The sequence below is a fragment of the Callorhinus ursinus genome, unplaced genomic scaffold (genome assembly GCF_003265705.2).
Source record: "Callorhinus ursinus isolate GAN/ISIS: 27379988/994484 unplaced genomic scaffold, GSC_fseal_2.0 scaffold14, whole genome shotgun sequence".
In the NCBI taxonomy this organism is placed as follows: domain Eukaryota; kingdom Metazoa; phylum Chordata; class Mammalia; order Carnivora; family Otariidae; genus Callorhinus; species Callorhinus ursinus.
This window is the reverse complement of record NW_027397076.1, coordinates 38,961,659-38,988,863: the sequence shown is the minus strand read 5'-3', so window position 1 is coordinate 38,988,863 and position 27,205 is coordinate 38,961,659. Positions and strand designations below refer to the sequence as shown.

The 27,205-nt window shown below is 38.2% G+C and overlaps 2 protein-coding genes and 1 long non-coding RNA gene across 6 annotated transcripts in view; 2 read left to right on the top strand and 1 right to left on the bottom strand.

Annotated features, from left to right (window-relative positions):
• LEMD3 (LEM domain containing 3) overlaps positions 1-13,008 on the top strand; it is a 78,399-nt gene extending 65,391 nt beyond the window's left edge. The window contains exons 13-14 of one of the 2 annotated variants that reach the window (XR_003210349.2): positions 1,119-1,219; positions 12,878-13,008. Coding sequence is in view for 1 of the 2 variants with exons in the window: in XM_073900704.1 (XP_073756805.1) it covers positions 1,119-1,150 (32 nt within the window). In the remaining variant the exon portion in view is untranslated. Of the gene's footprint in view, positions 1-1,118; positions 1,322-12,877 lie in introns of those variants that run through there. The other variant, XM_073900704.1, reaches the window with a different exon arrangement.
• Positions 1,321-26,874, bottom strand: LOC141374124 (uncharacterized). 2 transcript variants are annotated; one of them, XR_012380747.1, is made up of 5 exons: positions 26,762-26,874; positions 22,356-22,410; positions 20,957-21,035; positions 13,698-13,918; positions 1,321-1,512 (listed from the first exon to the last, which is right to left on the bottom strand). It is a non-coding gene; the product is annotated as an uncharacterized lncRNA (long non-coding RNA). The 2 variants fall into 2 exon arrangements; XR_012380746.1 differs by lacking the exon at positions 1,321-1,512 and having other exon boundaries at positions 13,300-13,918.
• MSRB3 (methionine sulfoxide reductase B3) overlaps positions 12,920-27,205 on the top strand; it is a 180,467-nt gene continuing 166,181 nt past the window's right edge. The window contains exon 1 of one of the 2 annotated variants that reach the window (XM_025882802.2): positions 12,920-13,048. In XM_025882802.2, the coding sequence (XP_025738587.1) occupies positions 12,920-13,048 (129 nt within the window). Of the gene's footprint in view, positions 13,049-26,797; positions 26,931-27,205 lie in introns of those variants that run through there. The other variant, XM_073900707.1, reaches the window with a different exon arrangement.

Here is a 27,205-nt window from a genome sequence, read left to right as displayed (position 1 = left end):
GCCCCAGCATCTTACTTTTCTTTATGAAAATATCTTTTTCTAACTCTCAAGTGTTTGGATCAAAGTGGGGCAAGACTATAAATCAGCTGTATCACTAAAGCAGCACTGTTTAGTTTAGACATTTTTCCATAGCAAGACTTTCTCAAAAAAGGAAGTCATTTTTTTTACATATTCTGCTCAAAACTCATCTCATTATAAACCAGCAGTTTATGGGCTAGCCTCTTTGAATAGCATTGGTTTAGAATTTTTGATGGTTTAATCAAGTAAAAAGAAGACTTGATTAGTCAGTCAGTTGGTAGACTCTCATTGATTGCTAACAAAGGTCAGGCATTGTTACATGTTAGGGATGCAAAGATGAAAAAGACATGGCCAAAACCTCAAGATGGTCCCCATCTAGAGGAAGAACGTAGAACAGATAAGTTAAAAGACAGTGTGGAAAATATAGTGAGAGAAAAAATTATAGGAGTACAGAGAGGCACCTTATGCATCTTTTTTTTTTTTAAGATTTTATTTATTTATTTGTTAGAGGCAGGCAGAGGGAGAAGCAGGCTCCCCGCTGAGGAAGGAGCCTGATGTGGGACTTGATCCCAGGACCCTGGGATCATGACTTGAACCGAAGGCAGACGCTTAACCGACTGAGCCAACCAGGCGTCCTACCTTATGCATCTTAATAGAGGGAGAAGACATAAGGCAGATGAGATAACAGTTGAGCCATATTTTAGTTCAGTTTAACATTTATTAAACACGTCTTAATTAGTATAGATTCAATGATAAGTCTCCTCTCCCTTGAGCTCTTAGGGGAGCTTTTATTGTGATAAGCTCATAAAAATTGATGTGTGGAACCTGAATTTTTGTAAAATCCATTTTCACATTCATTGGTCTGTAGATTCCTGAATACCTTTTAAATATTGAAGCTGGATATTGGACTTCATTACATTTTCCTTCTGTGGTATTAACTGTTGGAATGACAAGCTGTGAATTCTGAGTGAGCAATGATTTGTTTTATCATATACACAGAATATTTCCTTTAGTAAGATTGACCTGACAGTTCTCCCTGCTCCTAGTAATATCACATTACTATAGGTTATCTACCTGGCTTCTTCGCCCTTTTTTCCTAGACTTATCTCGGCAAGTCACTTCTTCCAGATGACTCAACAGAGGATGCTAAATCAAGCAGAATTTGGGCAGCCATTCTTTTGGAAAGGATGCTGAGGAACAGGTACTTAAGAACTGAAAATAATTAGAAACCAAAAGTTGTGGTTTAAAGAAACTGAATGTCCAGGATGCTCATTCTCTTGGTCCAGTAAGCATGAGTAGCTACTGCCTCTAATCCTCATTGGAGAAACTTTATGACCAGAAATATATCCTGATGGTAGATTTTTGCACCTGAGAACCTCTGCTAGGGGCTGCAGGAGGGTAATTTGTGATTCTTAGATTTTAAAACCAATAGAACATGTGTACTTGGATTTACTTTTTCTTCCATGGGTGGGCATTGGAGGCCGGCACATGCTCCTGAAATTGAAAAGAAGATTATCTAGGCATAGAGAGCACATGAAAAAAGATGCATGAGATAAAACCTACTGCATGTATAGAGTACCAGCATTGACTTACAGTTGAATTACTTAATAAAAAAGTGGGCAGTGATCATCAGGTCATGGAATGCTTTGTAGGTCACATTATGAAGTTTGGATGTTGGTTGTTAAAGGGAGTTCAGGTGAGGATTGGTTGTGGTGAAAAATGGAGAAAGGATTTGACAAGATAAAATGGGAAGGACTTAATTGGATATTAGGAGACAAATTGATGTCCAGTTTTCTAGTATGGGAATTCTAATACTTGCAACATTTAGATGGAAAAGATGATAATTGACTTTTTGGACGTTTTGAGGTTGGAATGCTTATGGAATATTCAGGTGGATGTTCCTAGCAAGTAATTGAATTTCTAATTCTGTGGTATTTTTGAGAAAGATCTGAGCCTAGAGATACAATTTGGGCATTAAAACCATGAAAGTAAACTAGACCCAGAAAATGAGCGAGAGAATCCATATAGAGACAGAAATTTAGTTCACTGCCAATTCTGCCATACTTAATTGTATGGTTGGGGATGGCATGAAGTATTAAGGAAAATTTGAAACAAATTAAGAGGATGGAATTTGAAAAGGTCCTTGGCATGAAGTTAAAGCGGAAATTTTATGACTCCCATTTCTGGCTTGGGCAGCTGGTTAGATGGTGGTGACATTCCCTAAATTATGGGTTACTGGAGGCGGGGCTCAAGAGGCCAATCAGGGTGGTAGATAAGATTTCTCAGAATTGTAGCAGTTAAACAAAATAATCCTCTGACTTTTCTAATGTAGAACATTGTTGGAGGAAGGGCAAGACAGAGGTGTTTGAGAATCTCTCCAAAAAACAGAATTGTTAACTTAGATAATGTTCTGGCATTATCTTTGATTCTCTGATAGTGATTAGAAATTTTCCTGCTTTGTAAAAATATGAGATGTTGAGTAGATCTAGAAACCTATGATTGTCAAAAGAAAGCATAAGTATAAAAGTTGACTTTTAAACAGAACTGTTCATAAGTGGTTTGCCATATACCCAAGACTAGAAACTTGCTTGAAGCCATGTATTATACAGCCTTTGTAAACTAGTCAGGTCTTCCAGGCCTGGAACCATTTCTTGGCGACTTCATTTCTGCTTTGATCTGTTGGAAATTTTAACTTTTAATGGGCAGTGTTATTTTTGTATTTCCAAATGCTGCAATACTTCCTTTTACCAAAAACAAAAACCAAAACAACCCCCTACTAACGTGGAGATTTTAGTGGCTTTTTATTTCCTATTGAATAGTAGCCAAGTTTAAGTTGGTACTCAGGGTCTGCTTTTATCTAGACCAGTGCTTGTCCAATAGAAATAAAATGTCATGTGTAATTTAAAATTTTATGATGGCCACATTAAAAAAAAGTAAAAAACAGGTAAAGTGAACTATTTAACTTTATATATTCAGGATATTATCTCAGCATGTAATTAAAAATTTTATTAATGAGTTATATGCTTTAAAATCTAGAATATATATTATACTTACAGCTGGGGTAACCCTGTGTTGTATGACTTACAGTGCTAAAACTTACACAGTTGGTCACCTTATTAACAGCCCATCTTAATTCAGATGCTACATTTTCACCGAAAATACTTGATCTATATTTTGATTTTGTAACCTCTGCCATTGGAAAAAGTAGATTCACATATCCAGGTTCTTCCAAACATACTTAAAAGTTTTCCTATAGCTGAATCAGGTATCAGTTTTTAAGTTTACATTAATTCACATTAAAACTTTAATTCTTCAGTCATAGTAGCCATATTTTAAATGCTCAGTATCCATGTGTAGCCAGTGTGAACCACGGTGACAATGAAGGTCTAGACCAACCTGCACCTTTCCAGCTGAGTCCCGCTTACCTGCCCTGGGCCCCAGCTAAACTGCACTGCGTGACTTTCACGGGCATACCTAACTCTTGCTTGATTCTGCCTTTACTGGCACTAGTCATATTGTTCCTTGTTCCTTGAAACATCCTTCGTTTCCATTTCTGTATGCCCAAATCTTGCCCACCCTCTAAAATGTTACTCATATGTCGCCTCCAGGAAGTGTTGTTGATTATTTCTGGCTGAAAGTAATTTCTTCCATGTGCATTTCTGAAATACTTGATTTGCACTTCTCTTACTGTTTTAGTAGTTTATGTCTTGTATTACAGTGTTTCCAGTCTGCTCTAGTTTGGCTTCTGTACTCAGCATTCCTCTGAAATTGCTCCTCTGGAGCACCAAAAAACTTCCTTTTGCCAAATTCAAGAGTCACTTCTAAAGCTTCATCTTTCTTGAACTTGTAGCACCATCAGACATTGCTGATCGTTGCCTCTTTTTTTACTTAAACATTTTTTTTTGTTAAGAAATAACTCACACTTATTAAGAATGTATTGAAATATTTTACTTACATTTTGAAGTATACCATCATCTTAAGATACAGAATATTGATTTTGAAGCACTTCTCTGCCTTTGCCTGATGCTTCTCTCTCCTTCCCTACTCCCAGATAACCATTATTCTGAATTGTGTTAATAGTTCTTTATTTTGCATTACAGTTTTACCACGTATGTATGTGTCTCTAAATACATTGTTACTGCTTTTGACCTCTATGAATAGAATCAGATGTATACTTGAGTGACTTTTTTTTGTTCAACATAGTTATTGAGATTCATCTGTAGAGACGCAGGTAGCTTTCATTCATTGTTATGACTGTATAGTATTTATAAAATATACCACAATTTATTCAAGTATCCATGGACATTGAGATTGTTCTTTAAAACAGTTTTTTAGTGTTAAAAATAAGGTAGCTATGAATATTTATTCTTGAACATGTTTCCTGCTGTACACATTCAAGTTTCTCTAGGTCAGTGATAACTCAAAACGTGTGGTTCTCTAGTCAGCAGCATCAGTATCAAATGGTAACTTATTACTCCAAGCAAGTTATTGGGCCACACCTAGACTTACTGAATCAAGAACTTTGGAGTTGGGGGCCTATAACCTGTTTTCACAAATCCTCCAGGTGATCCTGATGCACATTCAAATTTGTCAACCATTGGTACAAAGGTTCCCTTTGCAAGATTAATTTGCATCTCCTGATTCCGATTTTTGGCTTCCATATTCTTGAAATACTTTTCTTTTTTTCTGTGACATTTGAGAAATTCTGATGAGGAAATGGTTTGTGCCTGGCCTAAGGTAGTAGACTGAAAAATACACAAAGAAAGCCGGTTACATATATTCCATGGCTAAACTCTCAAGGCTTTGGCAAATCCATAACCTGAAACTATTTTCTTTGATGATCAGTTATTTTGCGTAAGGACATTCTGTTCAGCCTTTTTGCTAGCTGCCATCTCATCAATTTACCAAAAAGGTATATAAACAAGACTTAACTGTTGCCAGATTGTACTTTGCTTCCTCTGTTTTTTTACCTCTTTCCTATGGTGGTGGTGGGTTTTTTCCCTTTTTTTTCTTTTTTTTAAAGATTTTACTTATTTATTTGACAGAGAGCACAAGCAGGGGGAGCAGCAGACTGGAGAGGGAGAAGCAGGTTCCCCACTGAGCAGGGAGCCCGATGTGGGGCTGGATCCCAGGACCCTGAGATCATGACCTGAGCTGAAGGCAGACACTTAACCGACTGAGCCACCCAGGCGCCCCTGTTATTTTTCTTTTTTAAAGATTTTATTTATTCATTCGAGACACAGAGACACAGGGAGAGAGCACGAGCAGGGGGAGAGGGAGAAGCAGGCTTCCCGGTGAGCAGGGAGCCCGATATGGGGCTCGATCCCAGAACCCTGGGATCACGACCTGAGGCGAAGGCAGACACTTAACCATCTGAGCCACCCAGGTGCCCCTTGTTTTTCTTTTTTGGTTTTTTTTCTTTGATAGGTTTTTCACTGTCCACCTCATGTGACTAAATTTCCATGCAAGTAACTAAATATCTGAGTTACACACCACAATCCCATTTTTCCTCCTGCATGATTTGTTACTCGTTTTCAGTTTCTTCTGCCAGGTCTTCCTCCTTTGCTCACTTACAATATTGGAGTGCCCTGGGCCTCAGTTTGAGCCCCTCTCCTATCCTCTGTCTAGATGTTTTCTCTGGGTGATTTTACCCAGGCCTAATGAATGACTCCCAAATTTCTGTCTCTAGCTTGGCTCCTCCCTCTAGGTCCAGACGTGTATATTCAACTTGGAATTTAATATCTCCATTTGGATGACTAAAGGTTTTTCAAATTTTGTATACCAAAACAAAGTTCTGATTTTCATGCTTCTTTGCCTCCAAACCCATTCTTCCTCTATAGTCTTTTCTCAGTAAGTTACACCATATATGTCAGTTGCTGAAGCCAAAAATCTGGAAGTTATTCTTTCTCTCTTTTCAGTTCTACGTTCAGTTAGTTAATAAGTCCTTTCAGCTATTCCATATCTCTATCTATCTATCTATCTATCTATCTATCTATCTATCATCTATCTATCCATCCATCCATCCATCCATCCATCCATCCATCCATCCATCCGATATCTATCCGTTCTCTTGACACCATCATTATGTCTTGCCTGGATTGTTGGAAAACCCTAAGCTGGTCTCCTTGTTCCCTGCCCAGCTGTAATTCATTTTCCCTGCAGGAGTCAAAGTTGTCTTCAAAAACGTGTATCAGAACATGTCCGTCCCTAAAATATAATCCTCCAGTGGTTGCCATTGCATTTACAGTAAAGTCCAGATTTCTTGTTACAGCCTTCAAGGCCCTATATGAACTGGCCTGTACTAATTTCTCCAGATATTTCCCTATCATGCTTCTTCTACTCTGGTTTACCTTCTATTCCCTGATAAGACTTTCCAACTTAGGGCCTTCATACTGTTCTTACTGGAATGCTGTTACCCTGGGCCTACGTCTTCCCATGTGATGACATCCAACTTATCTATTTTTTCTTTTGTTGCTCATGTTTTTGGTATCTCTTTAAGAAAGGATTGCCTAAAAAAAAAAAAAAAGATTGCCTAACCCAAGGTGATTTACTCGTATGTTTTATTCTAAGAATTATATTATTTTTGCTGTTATATTTAGACTGTGGTCATTTTGAGTTAAATTCTATTTATTATGTGAGATAGGGGTCCAGCTTTATTGTGTTCATGTGGATATCCATTTGTGATGTCCCAACACCATGTATTGGAAACACTATTCTTTTGCTCATTGAATTATCTTGTCACCCTTGCTGAAAATCAGTTGACAGTAAAAGTGAGGGCTTATTTCTGAACTCTAAGCTCTATTCCATTTATTTATTTGTCTATCCTTATGCTATTACCACACTGTCTTGATTACTATAGCTTTATAGCAAGTTTTGAAATAACCTTTTCCCTTTTCTTTTTCAAGACTGGTAGCTATTCTGGATCCCTTGAATTTCCCATGAATTATTTAGGATTAGCTTCAGTTATTGCAAAGAAGCTAGCTGGAATTTTGATAGGGATTATGTTGAATCTGTACATTAATGTACAGCCCTGGGAGTATTGCCATCTTAACAATATTATGTGTTCCAGTACATGAAAATGGGATGTCTTCCATTTATTTGTCTAATTTTCTTCCACAATGTTTTATAGTTTTCAGAATATAAGTTTTGTACTTCTTTTAAATTTACTGCTAGGTATTTTTTCTTGTTAATGCTATTATATATGGAACTTTAAAAAATTTTCACTTTTAGATTGTTCATTGCAAGTGCATAAAATACAATTGCTTTTTGTATATTGATCTTGGGTCCTGCCACCCTGTTGAACTTGTTAGTTCTAATAGATTTTAGTGAATTCCCTAGAATTTCCTATTTATAAGATCATGTCATCTGCATATATAGTTTTATTTATTCCTAGTGCTCCCCTTTTTTTATCTTAGATGCCCCCCCTTTTTCTCTAGTTGCCCTGACTAGAATCCCTAATACAATGTTGACCAGAAGTGGCAAGAGCAGATATCCTTGTCTTGTTCCTGATCTTAAAAGGAAGAGCATTTAGTCTTTCATGATTAAGTATGATGTTAGCTGTGAGTATGTTGTGTCTTCATTTACATTAATCTCAAAATATTTTCCTGGGGTACCTGGGTGCCTCAGTCAGTTAAGCGTCTGCCTTCAGCTCAGGTCACAATCCCAGGGCCCTGGGATCGAGCCCCATATCAGGCTCCCTGCTTAGTGGGGAACTTGCTTCTCCCTCTCTTTTTGCCTCTCCCCCTGCTTGTGCTCTCTCATACTCCCTCTGTGTCAAATAAAATCTTTAAAAAAAATATTTTCTTCTCTTTCATATTGGGGAAGTTTCCTTCTATTTCTTGTTTGTTGTTTTTATCATGAAGGGCTGTTGGATTTTGTCAAGTGCTTTTTCTGTGTCTACTGAGATGATCATGCTGGCTTTTGTCCTTTATTCTCTTGATAATGGTAAACCAACCTTGCACTCAAGTCTTAGGTCATGATCATGGTATGTAATCCTTTTTCTAGGTTGCTGGATTTGGTTTGCCAGTACTTTTTTGAGAATTTTTGTGTCTGTATTCCTAAGAGATATTTGGTCTCTAGTTTTCTTTTTTTGTGAAGTCTTTGTCTGGTTTTGGCATCACAGTTTACTGATTTTAGAATGAGTTGGGAAATAGTCCCTCCTATTTTTTGGAAGCATTAGTGAAAAACCAATAATTAATTATACTTTTTTAAAATTTTTTTAAGTTTTTATTTAAATTCCAGTTAGTTAACATACAGTGTAATATTAGTTTCAGGTGTACAATATAGTGATTCAACAATTCCATGCATCTCCCGGTACTCATCACAACAAGTGCACTCCTTAATCCCCATCACCTATTTAACCCATCCCCCCCCACCCACCTCCCCTCTGGTAACCATCAGTTTGTTCTCTATAGTTAAGAGTCTGTTTCTTAGCAGCCCCCTCCTTTCTTCCCCTCTTCATTTGTTTCTTAATTCTACAATGGAGTGAAATCATATGGAATCTGCCTTTCTCTCACTGACTTGTTTCACTTAGCATTATACTCTCTGGCTCCATCCATGTCATTGCAAATGGAAAGATTTCATTATATTTTAAATGTTTGGTAGAATTGGTAGAATTCACCATTGATGTCATCAGGCTTGGGCTTCAGGTTGTTTTTTGATTGCTAAATCAATGTTTTCACTTGTTATAGGTCTGTTCAAATTTTCCCTTTCTTCTGAGGTCAGTTTTAGTGGTTTGTGTCCTTCTAGGAATTTTTACATTTCATTTATTACTTAATTTCGTGGTGTATATATAGTTGTTCATAGCATTCCCTTATAATCATCTTTATTTCTGTAATGTTAACAGCATCACCCGTTCTTTACTGATTTTAATCATTTGAGTCTTCTTTCCTTTTCTCTTGGTCAGTCTAGTTACAAATTTGCCAGTTTTGTTGGTATTTTCGAAGAATCTTTTGGTTTTGTTGAGGTTGTCTATTATTTTTCTATTCTTCATGTCATTAATTTCTACCCTAGTCTATTATTTCCTTCCTTCTACTTGTTTTGGGTTTATTTCGCTCTTCTCTTTCTGGTGTAGTTTAGGTGGAAGTTTGGGTTATTGATTTGAGATTTTTCTTTTTTTTAGTATGGACATTTACAGCTATAAATTTTCTCCTAAACACTGCTTTAGTTGCATCCCATAAGTTTTGGTAGATTGGGTCTTCATTTTCATTCATCTCAAAGTATTCTTATTTCCTTTTGGTTTCTTTTCTGATCCTTGGTTATTTAAAAGTTTGTTGTTTTATTTCCACGTATTAGTGAATTTCCCTTATTTCTTTCGGTTACTGATTTCATTCCATGTGGTTGGATAACATATTTCATTTGATTTCAGCCCTCTTGAATTTTTTTTTAAAGATATTTTAGAGAGAGAGTGTGCGGGTGCAAGCAGGGGGAGGAGCAGAGGGAGAGACTCCTCAAACAGGTTCCCCACTGCGTGTGGAGCCCAATGTGGGGCTCAATCCCAGGACCCTGAGATCATGACCTGAGCCAAAATCAAGAGTTGGGTGCTTAACCGACTGAGCCACCCAGATGCCACCCCCTGCCCTAAACTTCTTGAAGCTTATTTTATGGCCTAGCATTTGGTCTATCCTGAAGAATGTTCCACATAAACTTGAGAGGAATATATATTCTGCTGCTAAAAACTAGGTCACCAGGCATTAACAGATAACTCTTTGTGCCATGACTGCCTCCTCTACTTGATCACATATTTGGTTTTCTGCTTTTGTTTTCTTTTTGGCCTCTAAGGATTTCCCTTACATTAATTTACTTAAAAAGATGTTTTTCATGTTTAATCCAATATAAAAGATGTTTTATAATGGGAGGTTTATTCAGGATGTCTTGTTCCATTCTGTTGCTAGAAATAAGTTCCCACCTTATTCCTTCCTTATTGCCCCTGTCTTTGAAAATCACTTGTTTTCTTTAAGGAAAAGTAATCTGGCTCTTTTGATTGGTACCTTGGTTCAATAGAATAGTCTTTTTTTAAATGGTGATTTGATAGATAGGTACACTGATATTACATGTGAATAGATTCAGCAAGAAATATATAAGACCTATGTGAGGAAACTTTCCTAAAAGGAGATTAAGGAAAACAAATAAATGGAGGTATATATAATTTTTCTTGATAGAAAGACTGAATATAGCAAACAGACTACCTAATTCTTCCTAAATTGGTAAAGAGTTTTAATGAATTCCAATAAAGATTTCAATAGATTTAAATTAATTTCTAGGGATTTCAAATGAATTTCTGTGATATCGGATGGATGAACAAGAAAGAGTAAGTTTTTAAAATTAAAATACTAAAAAGGAGAGACTGGCCCTATCATATATTAAAGCAAATTAAATCTGTGTTAACACTGCTACACAATTATATAAGCAGACAATCAATACCTTTAAACAGATAATTATTGAGTATAACCAATACCAGAAGGTCATTTAAATTAAATCCACTTAAATCAGGGACCAGATTTTCATTATAAATAGTTTTATTAAAACTTTGACTTGAAATTTTTTGCTAAAATTATAAAAATAAACTTATTTCCTATATAATGAAGTTAACTTACATATTTTAACTCTTAGAAATAATTTTTTGGAATTTTTTATTGATAAAATTATTTGAAACATGAAATGATAGTTTTCATTTCATGTTTGATTTCTACTCCTTAATTGAATCATTTTCAAAAATATCCTAGACTTCATTTTTGTAAGGGTTTCTCTCTAATCAGATCATTCTTTAATAAACTTCTTGTGTCATTGCCCTTTTGGCCTTAGCTTCTGCCCTTTAATTGCTAACGGGACCGACACATTCTGTAGCTATGTTCACGATTTGAATAGTTCTCCATCATGTTTATCAACGTCATGAAATCCTACGTATTTTGTGAGATTTGCCAGTTCACTTTGTAATGGATTTTCATTGCACTTGCATTGTATTTTAGAATGACAGTCTGGAAGACACTGGTAAATACAGGCGTGAACACAGATGATACTGTGAAGTAGAGAAAGATATTAGAGGAGGCCCAGGCTTTTTCTAAGAGTATTTTATGTTATGATTCAACACCAATAACAGATTACATGGTCAATAAATACTTGAATTATGAGGGCACTTTGGTATATAAGAATTCAGTGTATGGGGGCGCCTAGGTGGCTCGGTCGGTTAAGCGTCTGCCTTTGGCTCAGGTCATGATCCCAGGGTCCTGGGATCGAGCCCCACATTGGGCTCCCTGCTCGGCGGGAAGCCTGCTTCTCCCTCTCCCACTCCCCCTGCTTGTGTTCCCTCTCTTGCTGTCTTTCTCTGTCAAATAAATCAATAAAATCTTTAAAAAAAAAGAAAGCAGTGTATGGTAAAGGTTGCTTTATTTTATTTTTTTAATTTTTAAGGTGATTTTAAATATGAGCAGGGAAAGTGGATCATTCTCTAAAAGTTAAAAGAAAAATTAAGAGAAAAAGTTAGAGCCATAATGTAACTAATGCCTGGGCCTTTGGCTCCTGCAACTGTATCTCCTTTGAAGAGGCACACACCCTTGGCTTGTGGTAACTTAGAAGATTTTAATGACCAGATACTTCCACACTGTCGGAGTCACTCAGTTTCCTTAGACTAACTTGGCTCAGAGAAGGTATCTTTCACAAAGATTTCATATGTCCCAATAACACAACCAGTGTTGAGTTGTATTCTTGAAGTTCAGTATCCGCTCCTTATCTTGCCAAGGTCCAGGACAAAAGGGCAGGAGGATGGTTTCCTGATGCTTATTTTGTTCAGTCATAGTTGGGCTTCTCTACATCATTACCGGGCATCTGTTTTCTAAAACCCTTGCAACGTATCAGTGGAGAAGGGAATTTTATCAGAGGAACATGAGTAGCAGAGCTGTTCTGAAACAGTGGTAGGCCACAAATGGGTTCCAGATGTGCTAATGTGCCCTTCAAGTGGTGGGGCTCAGGGCCTCCTTAACTCTGGCAGTTGTTACGTAGCCTCTGCTGTTAAACTGTGCACTGTACAATGATTTTCCTTTTCTTTCTATGCCATGAATACACGTTTGGGGAGTACTGTTCTAAGCAATTAGCTGCGAACAATGGGAACATGAATAATATCATTATGCAAAGAATCATTTGGTTTAGGGAAAAAAAATAGATTGTAGCAGAGAATGGATGAGGGGGGCAGGTTAGACTTTTTCCTGAACCTCTGAATTCACTCCAGGTCTATTTTCACATAAGACTGTATCATCAATTTACATTAGTATCAGCCTTTTGCAGTTTTTACCTGTTCCTGGTCCTTTACACATACCCAGATACATTCCAGGAGGAATAAAGAGTTGAGAAATAGTCATAAAATAACTAAAAGAAAACATTTGATATAGGGTTTAGCACAGAAACAAATCAGAAAAAATGCTACATGTGGTTGTATTAAAACAAAAAAATCAAGCACATCTAAAAATTTTAAGAATTTAAAAACAAGCAAATGGAAAGATACTAGCAGTAATAGTGTATATGATTTGCAGTAATATTCTACAAATAAAAATCATTCTAACCTAAAAGACTAAAATCTCAATAGAAAATAGCCAAATGACATCAGGAGATGATCCACAAATGAAGAGCTGCAAATGACCAATAAATATGTGAAACATTCAGCCACAGATGTAAATGCAGATTAATTAACAACTGAGAAAGCTACATAAGAAATTGGACAGATTTTATTTTAGTTTAGGGGAAATTGGCCCCTTATATAAATTCTGGTAGTTGTGTAAAGTGATGAGCATTTTTATAGGTCAATTTGGCAATACATTTAAAAAAATGTTTTAATCTTCATACCCTTTGACTTTATGTTTTAATTTAGGAGTTTATTCTGAAGAAATGATCAGAAATGACATGAAGAGATATGAAAATGATACTCATTACAGCTTTATACTCTGATAAAAATGAGAAACAATTCTACAAAAATGAGAATGGATTATGGATTATCATGATGGAATCATGGGCAGTCATTAAAATGTCTTTGGAGAATAAGGTATGGAAAATATTGTCTGTATGCTGCTTAAATTGCATGTACATTATTTCAAATACACTATATTTCATCTCATATATTCTTAATTGGATGAGGTATTGTTTTCTCTGGCACTAAGAAAGAAAACAACAACAAAAATAACCCCCAAGATAAGAATTCTGATAAAAGACCCTGGCATAAAGCTAGGCAGAGTCAGGATGAATGAGAACTAGACTCGTCTCTGGAAAGGGACAGCAAAGAAACCAGTTGGTCCTCATTCAGAGTGTGATTCTAATTCCTACCACCAACCACCATGATCCAGAAAGCTTCAAGCAAAGAGAAAATAGAGTGTTCCCAGTTGGTAGTTCTCACAGGTAGAAGCAAACGTAAGTCCCCTGGCAGAAATTGGACTTCATGCAGATAGGTAGCAATTTTTTTTTTCTTTTGTAACTTTTTCAGTGACTTTGTAAAGACCCCATTGATTCTAAAATGAATTTCTATATTAGAATTGTTAGAAATGAAAAATTGTGTCTAGGATGGAAAGAGCATACTATATACATGCAATTGGAGGGAAGTACTCTGAAATTTAGCAGTGAAGTCCAATCTGTTGGATTACATATGTATTTTACAAAACTTCTCCATGAGCATTCATTACATATATTTAAATTTTTACCTTAATTAGGATTCCCATAATTATTTTTAGTCCATTTTCTTAATTTGGTCTCCTCTGTTAGCATATTTTGAATCATTACCAAGCTTTGGCAGTGAAGCTTAGGCATTTTAGACTTTTTATAATTTCAGGACTTTGGAAAAGAGCTATGTTTATTTTGGCTGCAGACCTGTGGGTTGTTACTGTTAGCAGGTATATGAAAAGTCTTCCAAAATACTGGATCCCTGCATTGAAAGAGAAAAAAAGAAAAAAGGAGGAGTGTTTAACAGCACAGTCTCTGGAGTGAGACCCAGGCTCAAATTTCAGCCTTGACATATACTAGTTTTATGACTTTAGGCAAGTTATTTAAGTAGTCTAAGACTCAGTTTCCTCATTTTTAAGAATGATAATTGTATAGTTGAGAGAATGAAATGAAATAATGTAAAATGCCCATCATATAATATCATTTCTAAATCAAAGGTTTGTGGGACCAACTGCTTGAAAATGTGATTTATTTTTAATATCCCTTTGCTCTTTTTCATTGTAGTCACTCTTAACAATGGTCATGCGTAAGACAGATCTTTGAAGATTCATAATCTCTTCAGTGCTTCCCTTTTTAAATGACATATTCCCTATCTGCAAATAGAAAAATGATTAGCATAACCTTGATGCAGAAAAGGAAAATTTATAGGCCAGTCTCACTGAACAAAGATGCAAAAATCCCCAAACTAAAGTGGCCAGCAAACCAAATCCTGCAACACACAAGTAAGAATTATACATCATAACCATGTTGGATTTATTCCAGGAATGTAGGACTAGTTTGACATTAGAAAATCAGTATAATTTGTCACATTAATAGAATAAATGAAATAAATATCATCTCATTTAGATGCAGTAAACTATCTAATAAAATTCAAATTCCATATGCCTTTTTGTAAGAAAAGTAATTCTTAGCAAACTAGAAGGGAACTTCTTAAATCTCATAAAAATTATTTACCAAAAACCTAAAATGAACATATTAATGGTAAATTCTCTGGTCTGTCCTTATTGGGTACAGTTTTGAAACCTGTTTTGACTTCTTCCTTTATTTCTAAAACAGGTTATTGTTGTTCTTCACTATTAACTATTTTTGTTCTTTTGAAACTAATGTATTCTCCCATTTTATCTTACTTGAAATGATAAACCTTGATAGTCTTTCAACTCTCCTAAATTATGCATTTTATTGTTAGTTTTTCCCAACTATTGTGTCGCAGAATTCTTCCTTTTTATGCTCAGTGCTTGTGCTCTCAAAAGGCAGAAAATCTAAATGTAAATTTATTTTTCTCAATGTGAATAACACTGAGATTTAGATCTCAGCTATGACAGTGTTCTAGAATTATCATCATTGGAACTATGGTAGTGTCGGTAATTAGAGTTGTGTCAGCTTCTGACTGGAATGGACCAGTTGTATTTCACCAATGACTGTCTACAATCAGTCCTGTGTTATTAAAATGTTCCTTACTATGACGCTAAACATAAAGGCTGGTATAATCTTTTGCCTATAGGAGTCTTAGAGGCTAATTTTATGGTGAGGCTCTGTTTTATGGTGTACATCCTTGGAAAATACCAGGAGCAACAGAGATGAGTGGAGAGCAGACAGTGAATGAGCAGGAGAGACTGCTTCTGTGAGCAGTCCTGTGGGTTGAATCCTCTCCTCACATTGGAAGAGCTAGCCATGAGCCTTGTATGTATACTCATTCTGTTATTCATCATTGTAAATTATACATAGTTTCACATTTAAATAAACCACATTTTCAAAAATTATGTGTCATATCTCAATAATCGTCTAATTATATACAGAATTACCATTTTCATTTTCCATTATGCTTTAATAACATGGAAAAAATCAAAATTGCCTTTCTTGGTTTTCCTTAAGGGTAGTTAAATATACTTAAAATACTATTTCGTTCTAATTATGACAGAGCCTTATCATATTTGGAGATTGGTGGAATAAATATTGCCCCATGTAATTGATATGTTTAGAGAAGTAGGCTATTTTCATTATGTTCAGAAAAAATATGTACTTATAATACAGTGTATCATATTCTAGTATTAGACTGGTACAGAAAATGCCTATTTACCTGGAGTAATTTTTAAAGATATGTCTTAAATTTAGTTATTTCAGTTACCCAAGAGTTATAATCTGATTTTAAAATAACCAATTTTCAAAGAATATAATAAAATATTCACAGTGCTAAAACTCTGGGGAGCTTAATTTAATCACTGATGACTCAGGAAGCAAGTTAGAATCTTGCAGTGCCTCATTTCATAATGAACCTCTCTTAATGTAGCGTAAAGTGAAAATTCTAGTTATTTGAATTTCCTATTTGGATTATATGTAAACATATATATTTTGTAAGTCATGAAAGCTGTGTTATATACGCCTTCATATATTTTTCTATAATCCTGTCTACCCCTGTTACAGGCTTTTTAGAAAAGAGAGGTTGAAACTTACTCTCCTCGATTGGAAAGTAGACATGAAAAATTACTCTGGTTACTCTAAACCTGAATTTCTCAAAGAAGGACATGTGGACCACCTCTCTTAGAATCATCTGGGGTGGGGCACCTGGGGGGCTCAGTCATTGAGCGTCTGCCTTCGGCTCAGGTCATGATCCCAGGGTCCTGGGATCGAGCCCCACATCAGGCTCCCTGCTTGGCAGGAAGCCTGTTTCTCCCTCTTCCACTTCCCCTGCTTATGTTCCTGCTCTCGCTCTCTCTGTCTCTGTCAAATAAATAAATAAAATCTTTTCATATGGGGTTCTTGTTAGAAATGCAGATTCCTGAATCCTTCACCCAACCTGCTGAATCACTGTATCTGGTAAAGATCCCAGGATAGTAACAGGCTCTCCAGGTAATTCTGACAAAAGTTTGAGACTCGTTGCCAGATGGCTTCTGGATCTGAGATCTCAACCTAGGGTAGGCAGCACCTAAATCATTCCTCCTGTGGATGTTGATACAGGAAAAAAGTGACAAAGATTGAAATGGGTGTGCTACTTCCCATAGAGTATGAGAACAGGAAATAATATGTTCTGCCGTCAGACCAAAGGAATTTTAGAGGCAAAGCTGGAAATAGTTCAGAGCTGTTTCAGTCATATTTATAACATCATTGCTTACTTAAGGTATAGATTTCTTATGTGTTTTTCTTTATTGATGTGAAGTAACACAAAGTTAGCTGAGCATCATTTGATTCATTTGGAAAATGTTTTTATTGTTTTAATGCTTTGCTTTTACTCCCAAGCACTATAGTAAATGTCTCTTTGGGGTTTCTTTCCACTGAATATTTTGAGTTTTCAGAGCTTTGGTTTTGATATAATTACATATTTTCATTAATGCAAGCCAATTTTACTTGCAGTTCTAGTTGTAACTGGGCTTACTACTGGGAGCAGAATATAATGGTTTTTAGAAGAAACTTTTTCTTTTTTTCATTTTATGCCGTTGTGGAAAGATAAGCGGATGATAGTTTTATTTGGCCCATTTGTTTTTCCTATGAGAGTTGAAACATGTATAAATTCACCACCTCCCTCCTTCCCCCTTCAACAATACCCTTTCCATCCTCCCACCCCCATTTGAAGGGTCAGTCAACAGCGCTTATTTATTAAGCGCTCATTACACTATGGGAACATACAAAAGAAGACTCTACTGTCCTTTTCAATATTCTGTTACTGTTGAGAATTCAGTCAGTATCCAAGTCTTGCCCCATAGCTCTACTACCCCAAAGTTTGCAAAACTCACTTTTGCTCAAGGGCAGCTTTCACTAAGCCACAGGTTGGTCATGAAGGCTGGCCTTACTTTTCCCCTCTACCTGCCTTCTCCAAAATGCTCCCCAACCCTGTGTGCTGTGGCCCTTCTGGTTTTACTGTGGGCTGTTCTTGAAATACTGTTGATCATCAGTTCTGAATCCTAGTCTGTCCCTATGTTTATAAGAGGAATGGGTTGAAACCGGACTGCTTTCTCCTTGCTATCTGGACCTTTTAGCCTCCACAAATGAGGCACCAGCACCTGGGGAAGATAATTTCAGACAGAATCACAAAGTAGGAGAGATATGGGTTAAAGCTCTGTAGCACTACTTTGGGTTTTCACTTGGCATCACCCAGGGGATAAGACCTTAAGGGTTGGAAGCTTTTAGAGAAAGTCACCTTCCTGAATGCTCCTGCCTGCCCTGCTTTCAGGTTTGTATTACCACCTCAAAAAGAGTTCCTTCTTTGAATCTTCCACCTGCCCCTATTCCTCCGCTGAAAGAGACATCCTTGTCTGAGCCTTTCTTCCTTCCCACCGCTACCATACACTGTGCAGTCAAGGAAGGCCACAGATTTGGGCTGTGTAGAGAAAAACTACCTGCCTGGTCTCACACGTGTCTGTGCATGCGTATGCACATATAGGTGGGGGGGTGATAGACAAACTGACTATGGGTCCTCCAATTCATGTTTGTTTTTTTAAGATTTTATTTATTTGAGACAGGAGAGAGTGTGCATGCATGAGCGGGGGAGGGGAGGGGCAGAGGCAGGGGGAAGCAGGCTCCCCACTGAGCAGGACCTGAGCCAAAGGCCGACGCTTAACCCACTGAGCCACTCAGAAACCCATCCAGTTCATGTTTCTTACTCAGTATTCTCTCCGAGGCAACTGTGAGCTGGTGGTTTCTTTGCTGATTAACCCCTGTGTTAAGCGGGCGCGTACACATGCATTCATGTAGATTGTACTGGACAGTGTAAAACATGTATATTGAGAATAGAATATAGCCACATTATTAGTAAGGCTCATACCCTGGCTGGAAAATAAATAGGTCTGTAAAGAACTATTTGGCATCTTTATGGGTCTCTTCAGGAGCCACCAAAGAACTGGGCTAGATCTTAATGACTTTCTCTCCATTTCACAGTGGTCACATTGCACACATTTGTATCAGAATCTGCCTCAGAGAAGTAAGAGGATGAAGGCAGGAGTAAGTTCACCAGTCTCTCTCTAGGGTTGCCAGAGTTAGCAAATAAAAGTATAGAACGTCCAGTTAAACTGAGTTTCAGATAAACTAGGAATAATGCTCAATGGAATACTTAGGACATACTACAAATTATTTGGTGTTTATGTAGAATTTAGCTTTATCTGCATATCCTGCGTTTTATCTGGCAACTCCTATCACACATCTTGTTCATCTCTAGTCTTACTGCTACTATCTTAGACTAGGGACTCTACCTTCAAGTCTGGGTATTTGCACCTGCCTGGGTGGCCTTCTCAATGGTACTCTTCTAATTTACCCCCATTGCCTGCCACACACTAAATTTTTTAAAACGATTTTCATTAAGTTTCTCTTCCACACAAGAAATTATGCTCCAAAGTGATTTTCAGTGTGCAATTGTATATTAAATTTTGTGTGTATGCCTGTTATGCATTTTCCTTAGGGGACCTTTTTCTTTTATCAGAATCTCAAAGAGGCATCTTCAAGCTATGTAAAGAACTGTGGCTTATACAAAGAAACAAAAGTGGGTGAATTTAGAAAAATGCACTTCACCTCAATCATGACTTTTCCTTTAGACATCAGTAGTTTGAAAGCCCCCTCATATCATTCGACTTGCACCAAGATCTTGCAGAATAGGCAGGGCAGACAAAATTACTTTCAAAGATAAGGTCACTAAATTCCAGAGATGTGAATTCGAAAGTCATACACAACTATTACATGGCATAGCCAGAGTTTGAATAGAAATCTGCCAACTGCAAGTTTATTTCTCTCTCTACTTTTACGGGCCACCAACTTTAAAAAATATAAAATCAACTTTGGTATAATACTTTAAGCTATAGTTTTAAAACTACTTTGTATATATTTGAACCTCAGAAAGGTTTCTGTCCATCTCTGAAGAGATGTTCTTATTCCCTTCTGTCTAGTGGACCTTGTCCTAATTAGCTGTCAATTACACACCACAACTATTGGATGTTTGGCCATCTGACCTATAGGGACGGCTTTTCAATGTGGTCACGCGGTGGAATATACCCGTATTCCATTGCTACTATTCCTCAAGTATTTAGAGACTATCAGGATGTTTCAGAGTCAGTTTATAAGTCCTTATAATAATAAAAATCATTAATATTTTATGTTTACTCATTTGAAAGCATAAAAGGAGTAACAATGTAGCTATTCATCTATTCTGTTTGGTTCTAAATTTTGTCTTTTTCCACAAATCAAATGTGTTCTCAAAAAAATAAAAAATAAGAGCTTCATTTGCCTCTCAGGTTTCTGTACTTTTCCTCCTACCTCTTTAGCCTCACCACCTTTTTTTTTCTCTTTTTAAATCATTTTATTTTTTTCATCATGATAAGTGCAATCTTTAATCCCCATCACCTATTTCCCCCATCTCACCCTCCCTCTGTTAACCATCAGTTCTCTGCAGTTTAGTCTGTTTCTTGGTTTGTCTTTTTTTCCCTTTGCTCATTTGTTTTGTTTCTTAAATTCCACATATGAGTGAAATCATATCGTATTTGTCTTTCTCTGACATATTTCACTTAGCATAATACACTCTAGTTCCATCCATGTCATTGCAAATGGCAAGATAGCATTCTTTCTTATGGCTGAATAATCTATTCTATACACACACACACACACACACACACACACACACCATCATCTTTATGCATTGATGGACACTTGGGCTACTTCTATAGTTTGGCTATTTTAAATAATGCTGCAATAAACAGGGGTGCATGTATCCCTTCAAATTAATGTTTTTGTATTTGGGGGGTAAATACCCAGTAGAGCGGTTCCTGGATTGTAGGGTAGTTCTATTTTTAATTTTTGAGGAACCTCCATACTGTTTTACACAGTGGCTGCACCAGTTTGCATACTCTGAGGGTGCCCTTGCTGGCCTTTTTTTTTAATCTATGGACTTCTCATGATTTATATGTCATTTTTATGCTATCTGTAACCCAGCCAATCCCTCTATATATGCAACTTTCATATTTAATTGTCTAGATGAACATATGTGTCTAAAAGCCAGTTCAAACTTAACGTGGAAAACTGAGCTGCTAATGTACTACCGCACCACCTACTTCCATGTCATCCCTATCTCACGAAATGGCAATTCTGTAATGCCCAGGGGGGAAAAAAAGGAAAAGAAAAAAGTATAGAGACGTTCTTAACTTTTCTTTCTTTCAAACCCTATATTTGGTATGTCAGCAAATCTTGTGGGCCCTTCCTTCCAAATATATCTTGAGTTTTCGCCACCTCCATTGCTTCCCTACCCCAAATCACAATTCTCTCTCACCTGGAGTACTTCAAGAACCTCCTAACTGGTCTCCCCTTCTGTCTCTGCACTCCTTAACAGAACAGCCAAAGAAAGTTCTCTGTGAAAATATAAATCAGATCGTGTCGCTCCTCTGTGTAAAGCCTATTATAGTTTCCCATCTCACTGCAAAAGAAGCCAGAGTCCTTATAAATGACCCATAAGACTCTACGTGATTGCCTCTTGGGCCACAACCTTTGATGCTCGCTCCACAGCCCCTTTCCCCCTCTTCTCCCCGTGCCAGCCTCCTGGATGGTCCTCCTACAGGGCCTCTCTGCCTCTGCTTTGGGTGTTTCCTCTTTGCTTGCTGTTCCTCTTTTCTCAGACACTAGCATGGCTTCCTTCTTTCTTGTATGTCTTTAATGTTTCTTTCCCAACACTTTTAGCAACCTTCCCTGCCTTATTTCTCTTGTTAGCAGTTATCACTTTAACATACTAAGTGTATTACCAGTTTACCTTATTATCTATCCAGTTCAAAGTAAGCATTAGTAAATATTTGTAGAATGAATGAATGCAAAGATGATTTTCCTGTGTTGAAGATATTAAAAAATTTCATCATATATTTTGATGGCAAATCTAAAAGTGGTTTTCACAAAGTAGTTTGAGTAATGATAAGTGTGTGTAGCCTTCTAATATGACTACTTTGAGGAAGTGAAGACTTAAAAACATTTGAAAACACTATTAGTAAACCTGGATTAAGTATAAAAAGTATTTGAAGAAAACATGTGTTGAAAGAATCAACTAAATCTGAACAGACTTCCTTAAGAGGTGATTATGAATACAAATGTAGGACTCTGAGCTGTGAAGAGAAACTATGAGTCATTTCAGACAGGAAATCATATCAGATAAAGCTTAAAGGCAAAGAGTGACTCTGGTGATTGGAAGTTGGTAAGTGATGATAAAAGTTAATAAAATAAGTATTATATTGATATTTATTAAGGACTTACCATTAGCTAGCATGGGACTAAGTGCTAAGCATCATGAGTGGTAGGTATCTTTATTTTTTCATTCTATAGAGAAGAATATCAAAGCTTGGAGTAGTTAAGTAACTTGCCTATTGTCCCATGAGCTTTAATGGTGGAGGCCATGCTTGAATTTAGATGTCTGATGCCAAAGCCCAGGTCCCTGACCAGTGAATAGAACTATCTGATTTTGAGATTAGGTTCTAATGGCAGCTCGCAGGGTGAAATTTAGGCAGAGGTAAAACTACTGCAGAAAATCCTGTAGGGAGGCACCATTTTGGAGAGCAACATAGCTTCTCCCAGAAAGCCCAACACAGCCAGGGTCCTTTACCATTGGATCAGATTGTGGCTGCTTTGGCTGAACAACACATGAAGGAGGTAGTTTGTGGTTAGGGACAAGTTATGTGAAAAATACACACCTTTAAACACCACATGCACATGCTGTGGGGTTAGATGTTCTCCATATAAAAAGCACTGAGAGATGGAGTGAAAGAGTAGAATCAAGTTCACCACCAGAATTTTCCTGTACAACTTAAAATATTCATTCTTTTAATGTTTTTAAAAGATTTATTTATTTTAGGGAGAGAGCATACGTGCATACACATGGGGGCAGGAGCAGAGGGAGAGAATCTTCAAGCAGACTCCCTACCGAGCACGAAACCCCACGAGGGGCTCTACCTCACGACCCAGGAGATCATGACCTGAGCTGAAACCAAGAGTCAGACGCTTAACCAACTGAGCCACCCAGGTGCCCCCAAAACGTTCAATCTTGCTCCTTCCCCTTCTCTTTAATTTTGTGTATGGAGCTGATGTCACATATACTGCTTTATGTGACAGAATCTTGCTAACAGTCAAGCAGCTTTTTTTGGTCTAGAGAGAATTATTTAATTCTCTAAAACATTGAAAATCTTGTTAAATATTTATGGCTTGTTGTAGTATAACCACATATCCAATGCTAGTAGAATCAGGCAGCACATCAGTCATGGGAATACAACAAATTTCTCCAGAATTAATCAACAAAAGGGATGGCTTCAACTGTGTAACATAAAAGAAGGCCATTTGAGATGCAGCAAAATTATTTTACCATGCAAAGATGGACAATGCGAATTTTAATTGAGTCTTTATCTTTATTTAGGGGCCCCCCTTCCTGACCTGGTGCAGAGTCCTTGTCCTTTTAGTACATCTGGTGACTGGGGGCTGGAAGTGTGTCATGAAAGTGGAAATTCTTTTTCAGAATCAGAGAAAATTTCAGGTGTCTCCCTTAAGTCAGCATTGACTCTGTGTCCCTCATGTTGTTGAGAGTAGTTCTCAGCCTCACTCTCACCCCACCCCACCCCACTGAGGCAAGGGGCACGCTTTCACCAGTATAAAAGTGCTCTCAGCACGAGTGAGTCACATCGTTCTATTTCCCAGGAGAGGAAAGCAGAATTTGGGGGGTTTGGATTGAGTGTAGTTTGAAAAACTTTCTCCTGGAGAGTCTTTTACATCCTCCTGTGAGGTAATTCCCTTACTCTCCCATCAGTCATTATTGGTTTAAAACAATGGCGCCTGATAAATGTTCATTGAATTTAAGTACTAACTTAGGGTTTCTGTTTCTGACCCTGGCTGGGGGCTTTTGAGTACTATCTAGTCCTAACCTGTCCATTCTCCTGTTTGCAGTTGTTGGCAGTTCCTTGGGGTATGCCGAGTAAAGGCTGCCCCGACGCTTTGTGTAGTGGCTGAAAGGATTTTATTGAAGAGCTGAGCACAGTATGTTGGCGAGATTGCAGCTTGAAAGACTGTCCTGCCTACAGACTCCTTTTAAAAGAGGCTGCCCCAACCACAAACCCCTAAGAAGGTAGCAACGCAGTCTGTTTCTTCAGCATTGGTGCTATGTTGTGTAGAATGTTAGCCTTCCATCCTAGTCACAGCTGGAGTAGGAGAGGACACCTGGCTTAGAGGTAGCCAGTCTGTGGGCTGCCCAGTGGCTTCTGAGATTGCCTCATGTAAGAACTTTCCCCAAAAAGGACAATGGTGATAGAATCAGATTCTCCCCTCTGGGGCATTTGATCATGAACTACAGACAGACAACTGGCAGCAAGTGGAAAGAAAGAGCTATGGTTGTGCAGTTTGAATTACGGCTGTGTTCTGAAGACATTTTATGAGGAGCTGGGGCAGTGGTGTGTTGGCTCTCACAGGCCCGAGAGCTGGTTGTGTGCATCTCTTCCCCACTCTGCCTCAGGTTGGGGGGAGTATTGACACCACATCAATTGGTTTTTGTTACAATTGAGGTCTCCCTCCTCCAGAGCTGGTTGTTAAAAATTTACTAGCACACCACTGGGTAGGGGAAGGGATGGTATATAGGGAGCAGGGGAAGCAGTTACCTCTTCTGGGTCCTTTGTCTTAAAAACAAACAATGTTTAAGGTAATATGTTAACATGATTAGTATTAAGATTATAATAAAAAAAGACGTTAGAGAAGACATTGTGAAATATATGATTTGAATATCAGCGGCTAAATTACAAAGCTGATCGGAATGTCGTCAGAGGGTAGTACCTTTCCTCTTCCTGGTACTTATCAAAAGGCACAACCTCCACCTCCCAGGCCCACAAAGGATGACCTGACAAGCCGGTTAAGTCTCTGGTCTTATTTCCACATGTATTCTTTACCCCTATTACTTGAGGTAACTTGAGTGCACACCAGTTACTTAAAACCACAAGAGCCCAGTGAATACAGTTTTTGAGTTCCTTTTTTTCTTTTCTTTGTTTAAATGTAGGGAAAATGGGACAGATTCGTACAGTAAAAAGAACATATATGATTTTGGAAGGAGGTTTGAATTCCAATACTCCTTCACCCCTTCCTGGTAGCATAATTTACCTACGCCTCAGTCTCCTTAGCTGTAAAATAAGGATAAAGGATAATAAGCTCAGAGATATTTGTAGGAATTAAATGAAGAACCATGTGTAAAACATCTAGCACAGTGTCTGGCACTTGTTATGCACTCAAGTAACTTTAGCTCTTTTCTCTTCTAACTTATTGAAGCCTTGAAAACATCTGGTGTGTAGGGCGCCTGGGTGGTTGGGTCGGTTGAGGGGGCCTACTCTTGGTTTTGGCTGCAGTCGTGATCTCGGGGTCCTGGGGTCGGGCATGCCCTTGGGCTCCGCACTCAGTGCAAAGTCTGCTTGTTCCTCTCCCTCTGCTCCCCCCCCCACTCTCTCTCTCTCAAAGAAATAGATAGAATCTTTAAAACAAAACAAAGCGAAAACAAAAAAACCCCAGCTGCTGGTTTTGCGGTCAAGTCAGCAGAATTGCAGATACAATTACTAAACTCTCCACTTATATTACTATGAACTAGGTTGTGGGATAATGCATTGTTTATAATTTTATGTTTTTGTATATAAGGTCAACTAAAATATTTGAAATATAGCTATGATTATTACATTCCTTTGAAACAAGCTTTTCCCTACACTTGGCTCAGAACTGCTATATGTCAGTCCACAAATTACTGTGCTCATTTCCTTTTGTTTTTAAACAACCTGTTAGATTATGGGCAAAGAACTATGTTAGATGTTATAAGGGAATTAAGAAAAACAGATGCTTGGGTAGCCTGGGTGGCCCAGTCAGTTGAGCATCCAGCTGTTGGTTTTGGCTCAGGTCATGATCTCAGGGTCCTGGGATAGAACCCTGTGTTGGGCTCCATGCTCAGCGGCAAGTCTGCTTGAGATTCTCTCTCTCTCTCTCTCTCCCTCTGCCCCTCCCCCTGGCTTGAGTGCTCTCTCTCTCAAATAAAAATAAATAAATCTTAAAAAAAAGAAAAACAGGTGCTTACACGCAGTTAAATATACAAAAAAGAGAAAAGGGAGTGAATATTCAATTGTTTTCCTGAATATTCCCCTCCCACCGCCCAGCTTCTAGGTACCTAAATTGAATAATACCATATGTCTTTTAAATCCCTTATTTACTGTATTACAGCTTATTTACCCTTAGTTTACTTAGATCATCTGCCCTTAGCCTCATTATCACTGCCAGTATATTAAGGGTGAAATCTGCCCTTTTGCCAGGAGTAATTCATGGGATGTGGTGTTTCTCAGTACCAAATGATTTAAGGGGAGCTTTTTGCAAATGGAGTGGTTTTTGGCATATGGGCCTTAATAATTTGCTAGAATTAAATTTGTTTTGAAGTTTCTGATTTTCAAATAAGCATTTCAAACGTAGCGTGATGTACAAATTACCACACTTTAGTTCATACTAGAATAACCCATACTCTAAATCTGTTTGGCATTTACCCCTTAAGAATTTTGCATCAATAAATCATTTTTGTAGCATCTTAAAATGTTCCTAAGTAATTATATAACATCTTGCATCTGCACGGCCTGTCGTGTCAGTGTGAGTAAAAAAATAATAAATTATAGTAATTAAGACAATTACGTTGTCTTGAAAAGCTAAGGGTCATTTGGACTTGATTACTGGAGGAGTTACCAGTGCCAAAGAAAAGGCAGGGAGCTAGTAGCTTGGGCCTGTAATTAAACATCTGGGACTGACATTTTGGCCATCAGAGGTAGCACCTTTTGAATAAATTTCAACATTGCCTTTTAGACAAGCTACAACAAATACAAAGTAAGGGGAGGAAGAGAGGTTGGTGGTGGAAAGGACAACTGGTCTCAACATCAGCATGTCACTGCTGTGAACACTTGTCACGCAGCCTGCCTCCGCCGCATATAAACGCTCGCCTGGAAGGCAGGAGGGTGGTTTTGTGTCTTACAATGCCTGTTTGTTGTGGATTGGATGGCTCACCTGAATGTGCGGAACTGGCAGTGCCTCTCCCGCCTCACCCTCCCACACTTACAGAAGTATTTGCCAGATCTTTTTATCCTCTCCTGACCAAAGCTCTCAGGTGATCAGGGGCAGCGCCGGAGTCTCGTCAAACCCCTTAGGCGTCTTCCGTCGCGTCCTTGGCTCGCTGTCCGGTCTCCTGGTGGTGGTTTCTCTCTTTTCTACCCCGTCAGGGGTCTCAGGTGGGACCTGGGTGGGGCGCTCGGCTCTGCTTTTGGGCCCCAACCCTGGAGAGGGATGCTCCCTGGCAGAGAGATTCGACCTTCTGCTCGCGCTCGCGGCCGGCAGCCTCGCGGCGGCTGTGGACGACGAGGATTCGGAGGAGGAGGGAGTTGGCGGCCGCCGAGGCCGGGCAGCGGGCCCTGTCCGCGGCGGGCGCGCTCCGCGGTCCTCCCTCGCTCGTCTCCCATGCTCATATTTGGACTCGGCTGCCCGCGCCCAGGAATTTCCCGTCATG